Source organism: Hemitrygon akajei, chromosome 8 (genome assembly GCF_048418815.1).
Source record: "Hemitrygon akajei chromosome 8, sHemAka1.3, whole genome shotgun sequence".
Taxonomy (NCBI): Eukaryota; Metazoa; Chordata; class Chondrichthyes; order Myliobatiformes; family Dasyatidae; genus Hemitrygon; species Hemitrygon akajei.
Window position 1 is genome coordinate 36498614 of NC_133131.1, and position 20888 is coordinate 36519501.

General features: G+C 41.5%; 1 protein-coding gene across 7 annotated transcripts in view; it reads left to right on the forward strand.

Annotated features, from left to right (window-relative positions):
* mtmr4 (myotubularin related protein 4) overlaps positions 1-20888 on the forward strand; it is a 139041-nt gene that overhangs the window by 36766 nt on the left and 81387 nt on the right. For 4 of the 7 annotated variants that reach the window (XM_073053604.1, XM_073053607.1, XM_073053606.1 and 1 more), the window contains exon 2: positions 1930-1999. In XM_073053604.1, the coding sequence (XP_072909705.1) occupies positions 1985-1999 (15 nt within the window). In that variant the 5' untranslated portion in view covers positions 1930-1984. Of the gene's footprint in view, positions 1-1929; positions 2000-19697; positions 19894-19925; positions 20117-20888 lie in introns of those variants that run through there. The other 3 variants (XM_073053603.1, XM_073053608.1, XM_073053609.1) reach the window with 3 other exon arrangements.

Here is a 20888-nt window from a genome sequence, read left to right on the forward strand (position 1 = left end):
AAATATGTAAAATGTACTAAATGTAAGTGGACATGTGAGAGACCATAGAAGACATTTTAAAAAAAATAAAAATCAATCCCAGGGTAGTATATGGTAACATATATGCACTTAGATAATAAACTTTACTTTGAAATAACATACACAAAATGCTGGTGGAATGCAGCAGGCCAAGCAGCATCTATAGGGAGAAGCACTGTCCACGTTTCGGGCTGAGACCCTTCGTCAGGACTAACTGAAAGGGGAGAGATAGTAAGAGATTTAGGAGGCGGAGATCTGAAATGATAGGGAGATTTGGGAGGCGGAGATCTGAAATGATAGGAGAAAGCAGGAGGGGGAGGGATGAAGCTAAGAGCTGGAAAAGTGATTGGCAAAAGGGATACACAGCTGGAGAAGGGAAAGGATCATGGGACGGGAGGCCTAGGGAGAAAGAAAGGGGGAGGGGAGCACCAGAGGGAGATGGAGAACAGGCAAGAAGTGATTGTGTGAGAGGGACGGAGAGAAAAGAAGAAAAAATGTTGGGGGAAATAATAAAGGATGGGGTAAGAAGGGGAGGGGGCATTAACGGAAGTTAGAGAAATCAATGTTCATGCCTTCAGGTTGGAGGCCATCCGGACAGAATATAAGGAGTTGTTTAATGCCCCATCCCTTATTTATTTATTATTTTCCTTTTTTTCCTCTCTCTGTCCCCCTCACAATCACTCCTTGCCTGTTCTCCATCTCCCTCTGGTGCTCTCCTCCCCCTTTCTCCTTAGGCCTCCTGTCCCATGATCCTTTCCCTTCTCCAACTCTGTACCCCTTTTGCCAATCACCTTTCCAGCTCTTAGCTTCACCCTACCCCCTCCTGTCTTCTATCATTTCCGATTTCCCCCTCCCCCTCCCACTTTCAAATCTCTTACTATCTCCTCTTTCAGTTAGTCCTGATGAGTCTTCAGCCCGAAATGTCGACTGTACTTCATATAGATGCTGCCTGTCCTGCTGAGTTCCACCAGCATTTTGTGTGTGTTGCTTGAATTTCCAGCATATGCAGATTTCCTCATGTTTTACTTTGAAATAAATGCTGTGAAATTTAGACCAATTCATGTGCTCTGGCAACTAGCATAGACTTGATGGCCTACATAAGCTAGGTTGTTATTTTGGAGAGATTAGAATAAAATGGTCATAAAGTTACACATTCTAAAATGTTTGATAGACCTGACCAACTGCTAGTTTGATGGATGCTTTTAAGATCTTTCTGACTTCTCCCTACATTGTCTTGGGCCTTATACGTCTTTAGAAAATTAATTACAATGAAATATATTCCCAGGCATCAAATGGTATTGCTGAAGAGCTGAATTACTTCACAGATGCATGCTTTATTTTTCTAGATAAGAACGCTAGGCTTCATTACAAGAATATGGTTTTCTGTAATGGTTGTTGCTGAACATTGTGGCATCCTTTCTTTAAAATGCATTAGCTAGCCACTGATGAGAAACCAGAAAACTGGAATGTGGCTAGTGCCTTTATTTAAGAAAGGCTGCAAGGACAAACAAGCAAACTATAGGTCAGTGATTCTAACATCAGTGGCAAGGAAATTTTTGGAGGGCTTTCTGAGAGACAGGACCTATCAGCGTTTGGAAAGGCAAAGATAGCATGTCTTTACCCATGAGGAAATTTTGACTACAAGTTGAGCTTGAACTGTGCAGGCTTATTTGGGATACATTGCAGGGTCTGGGAATTTGATTACTGAACCTAATGGTCATTTGGGGTAGATGTCCTTTGGATTTGTCTTTGGAGTGGGACATGAACCTAGAACATTTTTTTGGTAGGGTGAGAGAACTATTATCTGAACTATAGTGGATGCAGATAAAGGATTGTTAAAAATCATTTATTTGAAAATTAATGGCTGTACAGATCTGATGCTAACTAATAACTTGGTTTTCATTCATGTAGGTACCATTACCTGTGAACAAGCAACCACAGATTCCTTAACAACATAACTGAGACCATGGGGACAGAGACCGTAAGTTCTGGATTATCTAAATTTGATTTTGCTAGTATCTCTCTTTCCTTTAAGGCTAGAAGTTTATGTATTTGTCTGAAAGTTAAGTGGGCAGAGCTAAAGGAGAGCAGCACAACAATGCTGCGAGCTAAAGGAGAGCAGCACAACAATGCTGCGAGCTAAAGGAGAGCAGCACAACAATGCTGCGAGCTAAAGGAGAGCAGTGGGCTGGTCAGCAGCTTTGTATTCAGTACTGACCTGTGGTGCTGTCTTTGAGTTTGCAAGCTCTCCCTGTAGTACACAAGTTTTTCTTCCCATGTGCTCTGGTTTTCTTCTTCATCCCAAAGATAAGTTGTTTGGTAGGAATTGAATTAACTTTATTACATGGATCCTTCATATAGATGAGTAAAAATCTTCTATGTTATGTCTCCATCTAAATGTGTAAGGTGCAATTTATTGTAATTTATAATAAATAGTATGTACAACAGGACAATCAGTATAACATAGAAAACCAGTTGTGTCAGCATTAATTGATCAGTCTAATGGCCTAGAGGAAGAAGCTGTCCTGGAGCCTGTTGGTCCTGGCTTTTGTGCGCTGCGGTTGTCGTGGTTTCTCGTGCCCCACAAACGACCAGGAGACGCAGAAGATTCTTCAAAAAGGGTTAAACATAATTTGCAAATCAAAGCTGAGACAGTCATTGAGCTAGTCGCTGATTGCCCACCGATCCTTGTACATAGCATTTTTTTATAGCAATCTCCTGGTTTAGTTGCATTAGCATATCCAATTGGTCTACAGTTGCGTTTCGCAAATACATCCGCCACTATTGTTTCTACCTATTGACTTAATCATGTTCTAATCTACATCTCTTAGCTACCTCTCATTAACACACCATTGTCTTCTACATTCTTAAGATTTCAATCTCCTACTGAATTGGATATATGCATAGCAAATAGCAAACTTAGACTACATAATCTACATCAAAGCTGACTACATAGTTTTGGTTACACAGCAAACTAAATTGGATACCTGCATAGCAAATAGCAAACTCAGACACCTCTCATTAACACACCATTGTCTTCTACATTCTTAAGATTTCATTCTCCTACTAAATTGGATACATGCATAGCAAACTACATAATCTACATCAAAGCTGACTACATAGTTTTGGTTACACAGCAAACAATGCAACTTTTATACTCCAATACGATACCATTTCCCGGATGGTAGCAGCTGGAACAGTTTATGGTTGGGGTGACTCAGGACCCTTCAGGCCCCTTTTATACACCTGTCTTTGTAAATGTCCTGAATAGTGGGAAGTTCACATCTACGGATGCGCTGTGGCTGTCTGCACCACTCTCTGCAGAGTCCTGCAATTGGGGGAAGTACAGTTCCCATACCAGGCAGCGATACAGCCAGTCAGGATGCTCTCAATTCTGCCCATGTAGAAAGTTCTTGGGATTTGGGAGCTCATACCAAACTTATTCAACTGTCTGAGGTGAAAGAAGCACTGTTCTGCCTTTTTCACCACACAGCCAGTATGTACAGACCACGTGAGGCCCTCAGTGATGCTCATGCCGAGGAACTTAAAGCTGTTCGCCCTTTCAACCCCAGATCCATTGGTGTCAATAGGGACTAGCCTGTCTCCATTTCCCCCTGTAGTCCACAACCAGCTCCTTTGTTTTTGCAACATTGAGGGAGAGGTTGTTTTCTTGACTGTGTCAGAGTGATGACTTCTCTGTAGGATGCCTCATTATTACTTGAGATTAGGCCAATCAATGTAGTGTTGTCAGCAAATTTAATTAGCCGATTGGAGCTGTGGGTGGCGACACAATCATGGGTATAGGGAGACTAAAGGAGGAGGCTTGGGACACAGGCCTCAGGGGCACCTATGTTGAGGGGCAGAGGAGCAGAAGTGAGGGAGCCCACTCTTGCCACCTGCCAGCAAATTGACAGGAAGTCCAGGATCCAGCTACACAAGGCAGGATGAAGGCCGAGGTCTCTGAGCTTCTTGTCGAGCCTGGAGGGAATTATGGTGTTGAATGCTGAACTGTAGTCCAAGAACAACATTCTCAAGTAAGCATCCTTCTCCAGATGTGTAAGGATGGTGTGTAAAGCAGTGGCTATTGCGTCATCTATTGATCAGTTGTGTCGGTAGGTGAATTGTAGGAGGTCCAGTGTGAGTGAGCCTTTCAAAGTATTCGCATATTATTGAGGTGAGTGCGACAGGACGCCAGTCGATCAGATGTGTTACCTTGGTCTTTATAGGTACTGGAACAGTGGTGGATGTTTTGGAGCAGGAGGGCACTCTACACTGGGAGAGGGAGAGATTAAAGATGTTTGTAAACACACCTGCCAGTTGTGCAGTGCACACTGAGTACCCGTCCTGGGATATCACTAAATTGCTCCTAGTGTGTGTGAATGATGGATCCTAGAGCAAATTTATTGGTATATGGAGGGAATAAAATGGGATTAGTGTAAGTGACTGCTTCATTATTAGCATGGATTCTGGCCAAAGGGCCTGTCTCTGTTGAATGACAATGTGAGCAGGAGGAGGAAAACCGAAGATGGGCAAAGGACAGAGCAAGTAGCATAGCAGTTAATGTTGCCGACTTAAGCTGTAGGAAATTGGGGAGTTTGCACAGTTTCCTCATGACCCTGTGAGTTTGTACCAGGGCTACAAGTAAATGAGAAGGGTAATTGATTTAATGAATGGCAGTGTTGGAAGCTGGCATATAAGTGGGTCAACTAAATTTGTGTATTAATTAAAAAATATATAAATGTATGCTGTAAGCACCATTCTGACAAGCAAAGCAATAACTTGTGTCAACTTAAAATTGAGAATGGTCTAAGTTAGGAGGAGCAGGTCTATGTCTGGATACATAATGCTGTGATCGAACCAAACATCAGTCTGAAAGGTGCTTTGAGCTTCAGGAGGTCAGGGATATCCATTGATTTTTGAATGACACAAAGCACATTTGGCAATCTATAACAAAACAATTGGTCATTTGGCTTTAAATAATCATACTTGTAGAAAAGCAAATACCTAATGTCTGAAAGACAGCAGTGACTTTGAAATCTTAAAATTTTGTGTTATAAATGGAGCTAAGACTAGAGGCATAAAATGCACATTTTAAGAGATGAGCTAGTGTATGATGAAAAGGCGTAAGCAGCATAAATTGCTGCATCTGCAGTGAACAAAGAACTTCATACAAAATTAACTCACTGGGTGCTTTCATATTCAGATGAATAGACTAGTCAAAAATTAAAATAAGCCTTTCTAAAGATGGAGATAAAAACCTTTCCACAAACACTTAAACCATTCAATTATTTTTTTCCAGACTAGTTGGTCTTTTCCAGCTTCATGCTCATTTCTAACAACAGCATTCATGCAGTATTTATCTTGTCCATTTTTCAATTTGTGTACTGTTTTATTTGCAAAGTGTTTCATATGCCATTATGTTGACTATTTATTTTGTTCAGTTCTCTGTAACTTCTAATTCATGCTTTAATTCCACTACATATCATAGTTTTGTATTATTGGTAATTTGTATAATAGACGTACCACAACTCTATTGAAATATTCTGATTACAGGAAGGAAAATGAACTTGCACTTTATAGATTCCAGGTCAAGAAATCAAGTGTTTTGCTACTTTTGTTCTTATTTCGATGCGTTGTTTCCAATGAAAATAAAGGTAAAGTAGTGGAAAAACTGTTAAATGGAATCCACATTGGTATGGAAAAGGCAGAGCTAAATGATTGGAAAGGATTTTGGGGGGAAAAAACAGGATAAAACTAAGCGGGAATTAACTTTTGATGTGAAAGTACGTAAGTTTTAAATTGATTTCGAGCATGCAAAACTTGGGTTATTTGGCTTTTGTTTATTTGCCAATGTGATAGTTCACCAAATCGCCCGTGTGATGAGGTTAGTTTGTATGTTAACACGTACAAACAAGCTGGATGAACTCAGCAGGTCGGGCAGCATCCGTTGAAATGAGCAGTCAACGTCTCGGCCCGAAACATTGACTGCTCATTTCACCAGATGCTGCCCAATCTGCTGAGTTCATCCAGCTTGTTTGTACGTGTTGATTTGACCCCAGCATCTGCAGTGTACTTTGTGTTTAATTTGTATGTTAGTTTTGATGCACAAATGATGCAGGGCATTAGTCTCCATATTGTGTTAATAATTTGAAGCAAATTAAACCCTCGTAAAAACAGCTTTATCATGTCATCAGAACAGAATTTTGTTTTAATGGTGTTTAGAAGAATGCATTCATCATATTCTTGTACTGTTGCTTCAAAGTTTAAAAGCTGATTGTGTTTGATTTCTTATGTGCAGCAGAAGTGATAATAAACCACTGCAAACTTCACTATGTATATATGAATCGTTTAATATACTGTAGAGGATTGCACTTTACAATTCAGTAAATTCATTTGAAAGTAACCTTATTGCAGGAATGTGCCCAGTTGCTTTCTGAGGTGTTCACATTCAGAAGTGGTTAACTAGAGTCTATACATTCACCTAGTTTGTACTTTGACCAAATGTGTCAAGTCAAGTCACTTTTTATTGTCATTTCGACCATAACTGCTGGTGCTGGTATAGTACACAGTAAAAACGAGACAAATGTTTTTCAGGACCATGGTGCTACATGAAACAGTACAAAAACTACACTAGACTACAGATCTACCCAGGACTACATAAAGTGCACAAAACAGTGCAGGCAATACAATAAATAATAAACAAGACAATAGGCACAGTAGAGGGGGCAGTAAGTTGTTGTCAGTCCAGGCTCTGGGTATTGAGGAGTCTATTAGCTTGGGGGAAGAAACTGTTACATAGTCTGGTTGTGAGAGCCCGAATGCTCCGGTTTTCCCAGATGGCAGGAGGGAGAAGAGATTGTATGAGGGGTGCATGGGGTCCTTCATAATGCTGTTTGCTTTGCGGATGCAGCGTGTAGTGTAAATGTCCATGATGGCGGGAAGAGAGACCCCGATGATCTTCTCAGCTGATCTCACTATCCGCTGCAGGGTCTTGCGATCCGAGATGGTGCAATTTCCGAACCAGGCACTGATGCAGCTGCTCAGGATGGTCTCAGTACAATCCCTGTAGAATGTGATGAGGATTGGGGGGGGGGGGAGATGGACTTCCCTCAGCCTTCGCAAAAAGTAGAGATGCTGCTGGGCTTCCTTTGCTATAGAGCTGGTGTTGAGGGACCAGGTGAGATTCTCCACCAGGTGAACACCAAGAAATTTGGTGCTCTTAACAATCTCTACCGAGGAGCCATCGATGTTCAGCGGAGTGTGGTTGGTCCATGCCCTCCTGAAGTCAACAACCATCTCTTTTGTTCACATTCAGAGACAGGTTGATTTTGTCGTGTTTTCTTGTGCCCCACAAACGACCAGGAGACGCAGAAGATTCTTCAAGAAGGGTTAAAATTTAATTTGCAAATCAAAGCTGAGACAATCATTGAGCTAGTCGCTGATTGCCCACCGATCCTTGTACATAGCATTTTTTATAGCAATCTCCTGGTTTAGTTGCATTAGCATATCCAATCGGTCTACAGTTGCGTATCACAAGTACATCCACCACTATTGTTTCTACCCATTGACTTAATCATGTTCTAATCTACATCTCTTTGCTACCTCTCATTAACACACCATTATCTTCTACATTCTTAAGATTTCATTCTCCTACTAAATTGGATACATGCATAGCAAATAGTAAACTCAAAGCTACGTAGTTTTTGGTTACACAGCAAACAATGCAACTTTTATGCTCCAATAGTTGTTGGCTTTGCACCAGTTTGTTAGCCACTGCACTGCCTCTCTGTATGCTGACTCATTGTTCTCACTGATGAGACCCACCACAGTCGTGCCATCGGTGAACTTGATGATGTGGTTCAAGCTGTGTGTTGCATCACAGTCATGGGTCAGCAGAGTGAACAGCAGTGGACTGAGCACAGAGTTTATATTGACATTGATCAGAAGTAGCCACAGAATCAGTGAAACCTTCATTGATTATAACTGGCAGCTTCTTCACGAAAATGAAACTATTCAGTAACTATTTAATTAAGGAGATTCATGAGATTTGGCTATTTGAGCAGTCAGTGAAATGGTAGCCTTTTTTATGGTCTGGGGGCTATTGTCCAGATGAATGTTGATGGAACAAGACAGAATAATGGTTTTGTATGGGCAAAAGGGCCTGTTTCTGTGCTGTAGTGTTCAATGACTTTGATTCTAAATTGAGTATCACCTTGGTGCACCAAACGCGCATGTCTGCATTAAGGTTAAATACAGTACGTAAAAGATTTGTGAAATCAGATATATTAACCACAGATTCACGTGCTAAAAAGGGACAGGTGCATTCCTGTCAGGTTCTGCATGTGTGGTGCTGTTAAGTGAGTCAGCTTTGAAGACATCTCCCCATGGCAGCTACCTCACAGCTGCTGAGAGAGCTGCCTTGGAAGTACTGGAAAACCTGAAGGACAGTTATCTCCTTTGTTTGGCCTGCTTGACACTTGACCCATGAGTTTTCCTAAGCCAATGTAAGGAGCAGGCTGAGAAAGGGGCCCATTGAATGCAACATACAGCTAAGAAGTAATCTGAACAAAGAAGTTGTTACCAGTGAATGGAGCACCAGTAAATCAATGGAAATGATGTAGACTATTGAAAGTTGCAGTATGCAAGACATTAATGTTACATGATAGACCATTTTAATTGGTTTTCCTTTTCTGAATTCTGTGCGATGCCCCTTTATTTTTCAGTGAATAAACAGTAAAGACGGTAGGCTTTGAAGCACGTCATTCGGTGTGCAACTGAAGGTGGGCAAATGCTAGCTGCCTGAAGAGGATTTGTGTAGACCAGTAAACTGAAGCAACACACACAGTGCTGGAGGAACTTAGCAGGCCAGGCAGCATCTAGGAAAAGGGTACAGGCCAAAAATGTCACCTGTACCCTTTTTCGAGATGCTGCCTGGCCTGAGAGTTCCTCCAGCATTTTGTGTGTCTTGCTCGGATTTCCAGCATCTGCAGATTTTTCTCTTGTTTGTGAATATGCTGATGTGCAGGATTTTCACCTGGGGTGTCCAGTTGCATTGTCAAACATGGGTTAAATTGATTTGGCTTTTAGATGAGCTTAACATTTGTTTTCTTAATGAGGCCTTCTACTCCAAGATATCTGAAATGTCATTGTAGTGTTCTCGCACAGGTGTAAAAGAACTCTGAACTAAACACCAAGCTTAAACCAATCAATGAGGCGGTCCCAGTAAGATTAACCGTTTACTGTTCACTCTTCCACATTAACGTATGGTGAAAAGGCGTTGCTTCACTGATGTTTCTAGTGCGTAGAAAGAAAACTTTTCTCGCACTGATCTTGCAAATGTGAGCCCCCTCCCCGTTTCTCCAAACTGGTATTTTCCCACAAGATGCGGCGAAACCGGGTGTGACATCATCGCATGCCGCGATAAATCACAGACAACGAATTTACTTTAAACAATCTTAACTTTAACTAGAAAACGATAACAAATGAATTACTAAAGCGAAAATATAATAAACTAAACAAATGCCATAAAGGCAACACAGTCATCCTTTTTTAGAAGAGGGGTTTCTCTCTTTCTCCACTTATTGACAGAGCCTCACCTAGATCTCTATTTTCTGCACTTAACCCCCCCCCCACCCACCTTCCCAGTCAAGACAGGGATAAAATTCCCTTTGTCCATACCCATCATCCCACCAGCTTGCACATCATTTATTCACTATTTCTGCTACAATGTGATCCCATTACTAGTCACATCTTGCCCTCGTCAACCTTTCTGCAGAGATCACTTTCTCTTTGACTTGCAGATCCACTCATCAACCCTCCCCTTCGCAGACACTCTCCCCTGTAACCTGTAGGGTTTACCAACTGACCTTGCACTATACTCACCACCATTACTTTCTGTGCTGTATATGGCTTCCTGTACATCCGTGAAACTGGATGCACACTGGGTGACTGATCTGCTGAGCACCTGTGCTCCATCCACTGTGGCTGTCTGGATCTCCTGGTTTCCAAGCTGGTTTCATTGAAACTTGAAGCTGTCAGCCTCAGCATGTTTGTAGCAGGAGCATATGGTTTGCACCCCCCCTTCCTGAAGTCAATTACCTGTATTTTGTTTGCTGACATTGAAGGAAAGGTTGTTGTGACGCCATGGTACTAGGCTGTCTGTCTCCTTACTGTGCTCTGACTCATTGTTATTTGAGATGCAGCCCACTATAAAAACGTCATCTACAAACTTGTAGATGGAATTAGAGCAGAATCAGGTCACGCAATCATGACTATGCAGGGAGTAGTAGAGTAGGGAGATGATGCAACCTGGTGAGCACCAGTGTTCAGAATAATCGTGGTGGAGGTGTTGCTGCCTATCCGTGCTGATTGTGGTCTGTTGGTCAGGTAGTCAAGGATCCAGTTGCAGAGGGAAGTGTTGATCCCTGGGTCTGGAGTTTGCTAGTAATTGCAGTATTGAAGGAAGACCAGTAGTCAAACAATTGAGCTAGGTGTCTTTGCTCCAGAGGTAAACGTAGGGCTTTGTGAGATGGCACCTGCCATACACCTGTTTTGGTTGTTGGACAAATAGCAATGGGTCAAGGTAGTCTGAAAGGTGGGAATGAGTGCACGCCATGACCAACCTCTCTCAAAGCACTTCATGATGGTTGATGTCATACCACTGGGTGGTAATAGAGTAAAGAGATAGAGGGGAACTGTTTGAAATTTGAGAATTTGATGTGCTTATAAGTTTGGAGACTGCCCAGGTGAAAGTCAAGGTGGCGTAAAGGACTTAACTTTAGAAAAGACACCTTAAATGTAATCCAATCTCTTTCTGTATTTTGTATGAACAGTGTATTTTTAAAGTGAAGCTACTTGCCAATCCCTTTTGACACCAATGTCCAGGGAGAGCTAGCTGATTGGAGATATATATAGTGGCTTTATGGTAGTGAACGGAGGATGATGGTAGAAGGTTTGCTGAAGGTCTAAATGGATTTAACTGTAAACTTCAAACACGAGGAAATCTGCAGATGTTGGAAATTCAAACAACACACACAAAATGCTGGTGGAACGCAGCAGGCCTGGCAGCATCTATAAGGAGAAGCACTGTCGACGTTTCGGGCCGAGACCCTTCATCAGGACTAACCGAAAGGAGAGGGGAGGGGGAAATGCAAAATGATAGAAGACCGGAGGGGGTGGGATGAAGCTAAGAGCTGGAAAGGTGATTGGCGAAAGTGATACAGAGCTGGAGAAGGGAAAGGATCATGGGACGGGAGGCCTCGGGAGAAAGAAAGGGGGAGGGGGAGCACCAGAGGGAGATGGAGAACAGGCAGAGTGATGGGCAGAGAAAAAAAAACAACTAAATATGTCATAGATGGGGTAAGAAGGGGAGGAGGGGCATTAACAGAAGTTAGAGAAGTCAATGTTCATGCCATCAGGTTGGAGGCTACCCAGCTGGTATATAAAGTGTTGTTCCTCCAACCTGAGTTTGGATTCATTTTGACAGTAGAGGAGGCCATGGATAGACATAGCAGAATGGGAATGGGACGTGGAATTAAAATGTGTGGCCACTGGGAGATCCTGCTTTCTCTGGCAGACCGAGCGTAGGTGTTCAGTGAAACGGTCTCCCAATCTGCGTCGGGTCTCTCCAATATATAAAAGGCCACACCGGGAGCATCGGACACAGTATACCACACCAGCCGACTCACAAGTGAAGTGTCACCTCACCTGGAAGGACTGTCTGGGGATCTGAATGGTGGTGAAGGAGGAAGTGTAAGGGCAGGTGTAGCACTTGTTCCGCTTACAAGGATAAGTGCCAGGAGGGAGATGGTGGGAAGGGATGGGGGGGGACGAGTGGACAAGGGAGTCGTGTAGGGAGCGATCCCTGCGGAAAGCAGAAAGGGGGGAGGAGGGAAAGATGTGCTTAGTAGTGGGATCCTGTTGGAGGTGGCGGAAGTTACGAAGGATTATACGTTGGACCTGGAGGCTGGTGGGGTGGTAGGTGAGGACAATGGGAACCCTATCCCGAGTGGGGTGGCGGGCGGACGTGCGGGAAATGGGAGAGGTGTGTTTGAGAGCAGAGTTGATGGTGGAAGAAGGGAAGCCCCTTTGTTTAAAAAGGGAAGACATCTCCTTCGTCCTGGAATGAAAAGCCTCATCCTGAGAGCAGATGCGGCGGAGATGGAGGAATTGTGAGAAGGGGATAGCATTTTTGCAAGAGACAGGGTGGGAAGAGGAATAGTCCAGATAACTGAGAATCTGTAGGCTTATAGTAGATATCAGTAGATAAGCCGTCTCCAGAGATGGAGGCAGAAAGCTCAAGAAAGGGGAGGGAGGTGTTGGAAATGGCAATCGCAGTGACCACATATTTTAATTCCACATCCCATTCCCATTCTGATAGGTCTATCCATGGCCTCCTCTACTGTCAAAATGAATCCAAACTCAGGTCGGAGGAACAACACCTTATACTGGCTGGGTAGCCTCCAACCTGATGGCATGAACATTGACTTCTCTAACTTCCGTTAATGCCCCTCCTCCCCTTCTTACCCCATCCCTGACATATTTAGTTGTTTGTTTTTTTTCTCTCTCTCGCTGCCCATCACTCTGCCTGTTCTCCATCTCCCTCTGGTACTTCCCCCTCCCCCTTTTCTTTCTCCCGAGGCCTCCCGTCCCATGATCCTTTCCCTTCTCCAGCTCTGTATCACTTCCGCCAATCACCTTTCCAGCTCTTAGCTTCATCCCACCCCCTCCGGTCTTCTCCTATCATTTTGCATTTCCCCCTCCCCGCACTACTTTCAAATCTTAGTATCTCTCCTTTCAGTTAGTCCTGACGAAGTGTCTCGGCCCGAAACATCGACAGTGCTTCTCCTTATAGATGCTGCCTGGCCTGCTGTGTTCCACCAGCATTTTGTGTGTGTTGTTTTAACTGTAAACTTGTTAGTAGGATAAACAATTATTTTAAGTGAGGATAAATCTGGCTCGTTTGCCTGCACTTGCTGAAGACTACACTTTGATTCTGTTGCATTAAAATCCAATGTGAAGATGTACCTTGCCCAAACTTGAGAAGTCATGACCTGGCTTGCTTTCATGTTTCATCTTTTCCCTCCTAATGATTATTTTAGTTGCTTTCTATAGGTTTTTGTAAGCTTCCCGATCCTCTATTTTCCCGCTATCTTTTTGCTTTGTATGCTTTTACATTAACTCTGACTTCATTTGTCAGCCACACTTACACTATTCTGCCATTTGAGTATTTCTTTGTTTTTGGAATATATCTAACCTGCGCCTTCCTTGTTTTCCCAGAGCCATTGGTGCTCTGCTGTCATCCCTGCCAGCATCTCCTTCCAATTTACTTTAACCAACTCTTCTCTCTTACCACTGTAATTTCCTTTATTCCACTGAAATACTGCTGTGTCAGACTTTACTTTCTCCTTGTCAGATTTCAAGTTGAACTCAATCATTGTGATCACTGCCTCCTAAGCTTACCTTAAGCTCCCTAATCACCTCCAGTTCATTACATAACACCCAATCCAGTATAGCTGATCCCCTAGTAGGTTCAATGACAGACTGCTTTAAAAAGCCATCTCGATGACATTCAACAAATTCACTCTTGGGATCCATTACCAACCTGATTTTCCCAATCTCTCTGCATGTTAAAATCTCCCTTTTGTCACACCTTGTCTATTTCTTGTAATCTCTAGTCCACATCCCAGTTAGTATTTGGAAGCCCTTGTATAATAGCCATTAGGCCTGTTACCCTTGCAGTTTCTTAACTCGGCTCTCAAGGCTTCAACATCTTCTGGTCTCACAGCACATTTTTCAAATAGCTTGATGCCATTCTTTACCAGCAGAGCCATACCACCCCCTCTGCCTACCTTCCTGTTCCTCTGATACAATTTGTAACCTTGGACATTCAGCTTCCAACTACAACCATCCTTCAGCCACAATCGGTGATGGCCACAACATCATACCTGACAATCTGTAAAAGTGTAGCAAGATCATCCACCTTATTTCTTATACTGCATGCATGAGATAGATAGATAGATACTTTATTCATCCCCATGGGGAAATTCAACTTTTTTCCAATGTCCCATACACTTGTTGTAGCAAAACTAATTACATACAATACTTAACTCAGTAAAAAAATATGATATGCATCTAAATCACTATCTCAAAAAGCATTAATAATAGCTTTTAAAAAGTTCTTAAGTCCTGGCGGTAGAATTGTAAAGCCTAATGGCATTGGGGAGTATTGACCTCTTCATCCTGTCTGAGGAGCATTGCATCGATAGTAACCTGTCGCTGAAACTGCTTCTCTGTCTCTGGATGGTGCTATGTAGAGGATGTTCAGAGTTATCCATAATTGACCGTAGCCTACTCAGCGCCCTTCGCTCAGCTACCGATGTTAAACTCTCCAGTACTTTGCCCACGACAGAGCCCGCCTTCCTTACCAGCTTATTAAGACGTGAGGCGTCCCTCTTCTTAATGCTTCCTCCCCAACACGCCACCACAAAGAAGAGGGCGCTCTCCACAACTGACCTATAGAACATCTTCAGCATCTCACTATAGACATTGAATGACGCCAACCTTCTTAGGAAGTACAGTCGACTCTGTGCCTTCCTGCACAAGGCACAAGGAAGATATAACACTTTGAGAACTGTATTTGCTACCCTTTTTGATTCTGCATTCCTAATGCACTGATACTCGCCCTGCTGGCTGTAGTGTTATCCTATCATATGTGCCTGCCCTTCCTGACAGTCTGACTGCACGCTATCTTTGTTTTTTTACAACCTGTCCTATCCTGAGTCTCTTTGCTCCATCCTATCCCCCTGTCAAATTAGTTTAAACCCTCCGCAACAACTTGAATATTAGTCCCCCTCAGGTTCAGGGGTAACCCATCTCTTTTGTATAAGTCACACCTCCTCCTCCAGAAGAGATCCCAATGATCCAAGAACCTAAAGCCCTGCCCCTGACCCCTGCACCAGCTTCCCAGCCACACATTTATCTGCCAGTACATACTGTTTCTATCTTCACTAGCATGTGGCACAGGTAGCAATCCAGAAATTACTATCCTGTCACTAATAGTAAGAGGAGAGGTTGCAAAATACAGGTAGTGAAATACTGAATTGGAGGTCTTCAGTAAAGTCAGGAAGAATCATAGAAAAGTACAGCTTAGAAACAGGCCCTTTAACCCATCTAGTCATGCCAAACCATTAAACTTCCTCTTCCCATTGATTATAGCCCTCCATACCTCTATCATCCATGTACCTGTCCAAACTTCTCTCAAATTTAAATTGAGCTTACATGTACCACTTGTGCTGGTAGCTCATTCCACACTCTCAGTCATCTGAGTGAAGAACTATCCCCTGGTGCTCCCCTTAAATTTTTCATCTTCCATTCTTAACCCATGTCCTGGGAAAAAGCCTGTTGCAGCTACTTCTGAACTGCTGTGTTGTATATGCAAGTCATCTTTTTTAAAAAAATGATATTGTGGAATATTGTGGTAGTTTTAGAAAATTCTAAAGCCGTTTTAATACCAACAATGTGAGATGAGAAATTTTTCTTTATCTGTGATCCTATGCTCATTTAAGTGGTGATTTGAAAATGCTTTGTCTTGTCACATGCAAGGGAAAAGACAGAATGACAGGATAATGAAAAAGTAATTGACAATGCATTAAAAAAGGGTTAACATTGTTTGCAAAAATGGAGGAAAAGGATGAGGATGTCGAAGAGAAAATAATTAGCAACATGGAGAACTTGCTTCTTTGTATTTTTGTGCTATCTAGTATGTAGATAGTGAAGTGCCTGTGCTGGCATGTCTAGCCCTTTTTAGTACATTCTGAAGAAATTTGCATGTAGGTACTTGTTCGCTTTGAATATTGTTTACTTTTTAACATGGTAGTGGTCATTGGGTGCATCATAGTAGCACGGTAGCATAGTGCTGAGTGTAATACTTTACAGTGCCTGCATTCACTGATCAGGGCTCAATTCCTGACACTGAGTTTGTATGTTCATCCTGTAACCCTGAGGAAACCCACATGTACTCCGGTTTCCTCCCATGTTTCAAAGACGTATGGGTTAGGGTTAGTGAGTTGTAGGCATGCTATTTTGGTGTCAGAATGTGGTGACATTTGTGAGCTGCCGCCAGCACAATCCTCAGACTGTGGTCAAAGACGCAAACAATGCATTTCACTGTGTTTCAATATACATGTGAGAAATAAGTTAATCTTAATCATTTTATTGGAGCTACTAAATACATAAGCTTGGTTAAAACATGGCATTCATTCCATGGGTATCTTCTGGCAACTTGGCCAAGCCAGTTGACTTCACATGTTGGTTGAGAGAAACTGTTTGATTTTGGAGCCAATGTCAAAATTGTATTTGAAATGTGCATTGGATGGAAGCTGTATTGTGCCCTCATATTTTCATGTAAGCAAATAATTAGTGAATCAGATGCCCGACTACTAAATACAAAGATCTGAGAAGTATCATAAATTTTTAAACTCTATAAAAAAATTGTTAAATGAATATTTAGGCACTTTATTGACTATTTTATTTACACACTTTACCACATTAATTGATTATTGCCTTCTGGTATTCTTTGGGGCAGCAGTGGCAGAAAATAGAATTGTCCTTGTGGTTTGCTTCAGTCCATCCCATTATTACTATTAATTAGAATCAGATTTGTAATCACTGATAGTTTTGAAATTTGTTTCGCAGCAGCAGTACAGTGCAAATTATTGTAAATAAATTAGAGCAAAGGATGAAGAACGTGGTGGTGTTCGTGGACTGTTTGAACATTGAGCATCTCTTCAGGCTCCTGTACGTACTACTTTATGGCAGTTACATGAAAAGAGCATGTCCTGAATGGTGAGGGTCATTAATGATGGATGTTGCTTTCTTAAGGCACCACCTCTTGGAGAGGCCCGTGTTAGCCCTCGATGTGCCTGTGATGGAACTAGCACTATTTACAACCCCTTAAGGCCTCTTCCGATCCTATGCTTTGGAGGCTCCCTACAGGGTGTGCTACAACCAGTCAGAATGCCTTCTAGTGTACATCTGTAGAAATTTGCAGAAGTCTTTGGTGAGACATCACTGAATGTTTTGCCATTGTTTTTCTGAATGCAACTTTCCATTGGGTATTGTGTATGCACACTCGAGTGATAGCATTATTGAATTTGCTTCAGTAGTATTGGCATGAAGGAACCATATTTTCAAAATTGGCTGTTTTTCTATCCTTTGCATTTGCATCTATTACTACAAGTCTTCAGCTTTTTTGAGAGGTGCTCTCGTCATTAAATTCTGCAAGAAAATACTGGCAATTCCGAAGTTTCATCAGTTCAGAATAACACAACCTTTCAAATTAACTTTAATCACGAAATGAATTGAGAAGGATCAATTTAATTGAAACGTACTCCTTTCTCTCTGGTTTCTACATTGTAAGTATTTTAAATAAGCTACTTTCTTCTTGGAGATCCAGGCTTTTTCTGTCCCATGATAAATGCATTCTGACCATTGTACTTTCATTTTTTCTTGTTATTGTCTTGGGGTTGGAAGTAGATTATTATCTGAAGATATCTAATGAATAAGAAATACAATCTTGGTGTTTTTAAAGAAAAAAAATCGGGAGTGCTTCTGATCTTGCAAAATAGATGTTGTTCAGCATTTCCTCCTATCTTTCAGTCAGTATTGGTCATGAATATTATTAATATAAATAAGAGTAAATTCATCTGCTAAAGCTTGCTGTGTGACTTGGCTCCTTTCTGATGTGCTTAGTAGCTTTGAATTCACAATTGCATTCTTTTCCCACAACTAATGAATTTTAATATCTAGCCGAGTCTCCAAAGAGGCAGATTAGATATGTGCTACTGTACAAGAGAGGGAGTAGAATACTCTGCTTGTTCCCCTCTCAAATTTGTTAGCATGTGATTTAACAATAATAAATCTTGGAGTAAATTTATTTGTGACATGGGGAACTGGGTTAATGTGAAATAAAATATTAGCAAATATTGTAAAGAGTGTCCATTGATGTACAGAAGCAAATGTATGTTTGTCCAGACAATAACAGATGAGAAATAACAAGTTCTTTTCTGTTGGTGGGGGGTGCAGCAGGAGATCTGTCTGTGTCTCGCATTGTCCAGTATTACCTCTGTCATTGTGAATCGCAGCAAGGCAGTGTCTGAGTCACCAGTAGGGTGGGGTAGGAAAGGAAACAAATGGCTGCATGAGATTGATGAGATGCTGCTTCAGTTGTTCTTCATCTGCTTATTGATTTTAAGAGGAATGTAGGATGTAACCACATGGTAAATTTTACCAGATTGCTTGTGATGGTATCATTATCAAATCTCTTGCAGTTTTATATGACAACATGACTAAAATTGACTATGGCACATTGCACTTTTAATCATTCTTTTCTAGCCATACAGTCTACTTTGACCTAGTGCATATGGGGAAAGCTATGTTTCATAATTCTCATTAGCTAGGTCTATTTTTAATAGACTTAATTACGGTAGCAGAGGTGATCTCAGACCTTTTGCTTATCATCTTTCATTTTGGCTTTTCTTGTAGCTCTTCCTGTCTTCCTTACACTGATCTCCATTTTTTAAAAATCTCTCCCCTCACATTCTGTGGTACTTACTCCCCATTCCTTGGGAATTTTGGTCTGTTGTAGCACTTTAAAATTTTTTACTATTTTATACCTGCCTGCAAACTTCACTTGTTTACAAAATAACATACCCTACAATCATAGTTTTTCCCACTTGTCCTTTCCATCACTCAATATCATCTTCCACCATAGTATGGAAAGACCCATCCCACAATTTTTTTGGCACTAAAAGGATAGTAAACATAACTGACAAGTAAAAATTGTTTCATAAATCATTAGCTGTATTACTGTTAGTGAGACAGATCATTTAATTGATTTTATGAGGCCCTTAAAACCTGCCTGCCACTCAACATGATCGTGCAGATTAATGCTGACTTCACTCTTTCTGTGCCAATTTTCAATAACCCTCAAATCCTTGATCTTTCAAATATTTATCTATCTCCACTGTACATTGTATTTAATGGTCTGGCCTTCACCACACTTTGAGGGTAATGAATTCTGGAGAATATCTGCATTCTGTGGGGGATAAAACTGCACCTCAGTTTTAAGTGACAGGCCTCTTTTTTTGTAGCTTGCCCCTTTCTTGTGATTTCCCCCACCAGTGAGGAATCTCACTGTCCCTCTGTCGTCCCCTTTGGATGAAAGATGAATCAAATAACAGAGTTCAGAGTCCTAAATGGTAGACTTGCAGTTTCTGATGCAGCTTTTGATTGTGTGATACTCCTTTTATTGGCTGGCTTGCTTGTAGTTTAAATTGCAATGCTCTTTATAATTATGTACATTTATTATAAACTGAAGCTGTTATAGAAAGGGTGTAAATCTTCCAATGGAACATTTAAAATGCCCAAAAGGTGCTGAAATTTAGCTGCTGCTAGTGGATGGAAAGATACTTGGAGCTTGTGTCCAGTACAATAGCTGACTGCAGCTCTGCAGTGGGAGCTGCCTCTGATGCAGTACAGGTTGCACAGTGCTGAGTGATGCTCTATAGGAGGAGCTACAATCCCTTTTCCACTCTTTTCCCCCCAAGCAGTTGTACTGCTATGTGCACCTGCAGCAGAAAATCAGCTGATTGGACAAAGTCTGGAAAACACTCCCTTTCCATTATTTGCTTTCTAGGCAATGTGTGTTAATCATTTTCTGTTTAATATCAGAGCAGCAGTGATGAAGGGATCTGTGCCGGGGCTGGATAAATCCTCTGTGAATCTGTATAGGCTTCATGCACTGCAGAAACATACCAGCCTCCACTGAACATGAGTCTGGCTGCTCACGTCAGCTGTTCTATGCTGAATTGCTTTGTGAGTCTCTGCTGCTTTTTTGTTACTTCTATTGGCTTTGAGACCTGTGCAGCCATGGGTTGCTAGATAATTTTTTCAAATGCGACATGAGAGGGAAAACAGGCAAGGAATCCTGAAAATCTTGGAACGTATTGCTGGTATTGGGAAGGAAAGGATGGCTGGTGACTAAGCATATTCTGTTCCACAGGGCTGAGACAGACGTTGCTTTCAGGTGATCATGTTGGTATGTGGCTCGGCATTACGAGGAACGTTTCTGATATTTGTTTTATTATCATTTTTTTAAAGATATTTATTTGCTGCTTCACCCTTTAATGTCATTCATTCATTTTTCATTGTGTATTATTTTATGGCATTTTCAGGGCTATAATTCAAACAATACGATGCATGAATCTTAGGAATACAAAGTAAGGCTAGTATTGTGAAAATTTGGAATAAGCTGATTTTTGGTGACAGATAAAGCATTGCTATTATTTTAATCATTTATGATGAGGTGTATCCAATTTTTATAGATTTAAAAAATACTGTTGCTTCTGTCTGAAGCGCTAGCCTGTTGGGAGGGGATTATTATTATGACTTTTCACAAATGCACCATTTCAAGTTATTGTGTAAAGGCAGTCAATCAACTGGTTTTAATTACTGCTGACCAAGATTGTGTAAGGGCTGTGAGATGTTCCTTTTGTTATGTCTTGTGCACTCGGAGTTCTAGTTAAACACTATGTCAGTGCTCTTAATAGGGTGGTTCCAGTCAGAGTTAAATAACTATTCCATAGTGCTACACAAATGATTCCTGGTGAGAAAGATTTAAAATACTGTGGCTGGAAGATTCAAGTTAATGGGAATATTATGGCTTTAGTGGAGGGAAAGTTCCAGATTTTTAAACTGTAGAGCAGGATAAAATGTGGCTGGAGAGGGCCTTCCTTAATGGAATATAAAGCACAATGGGGATTGATATTGTAGGACCCAGACTGATTTAGAACACACAAGAGATTGCAGTT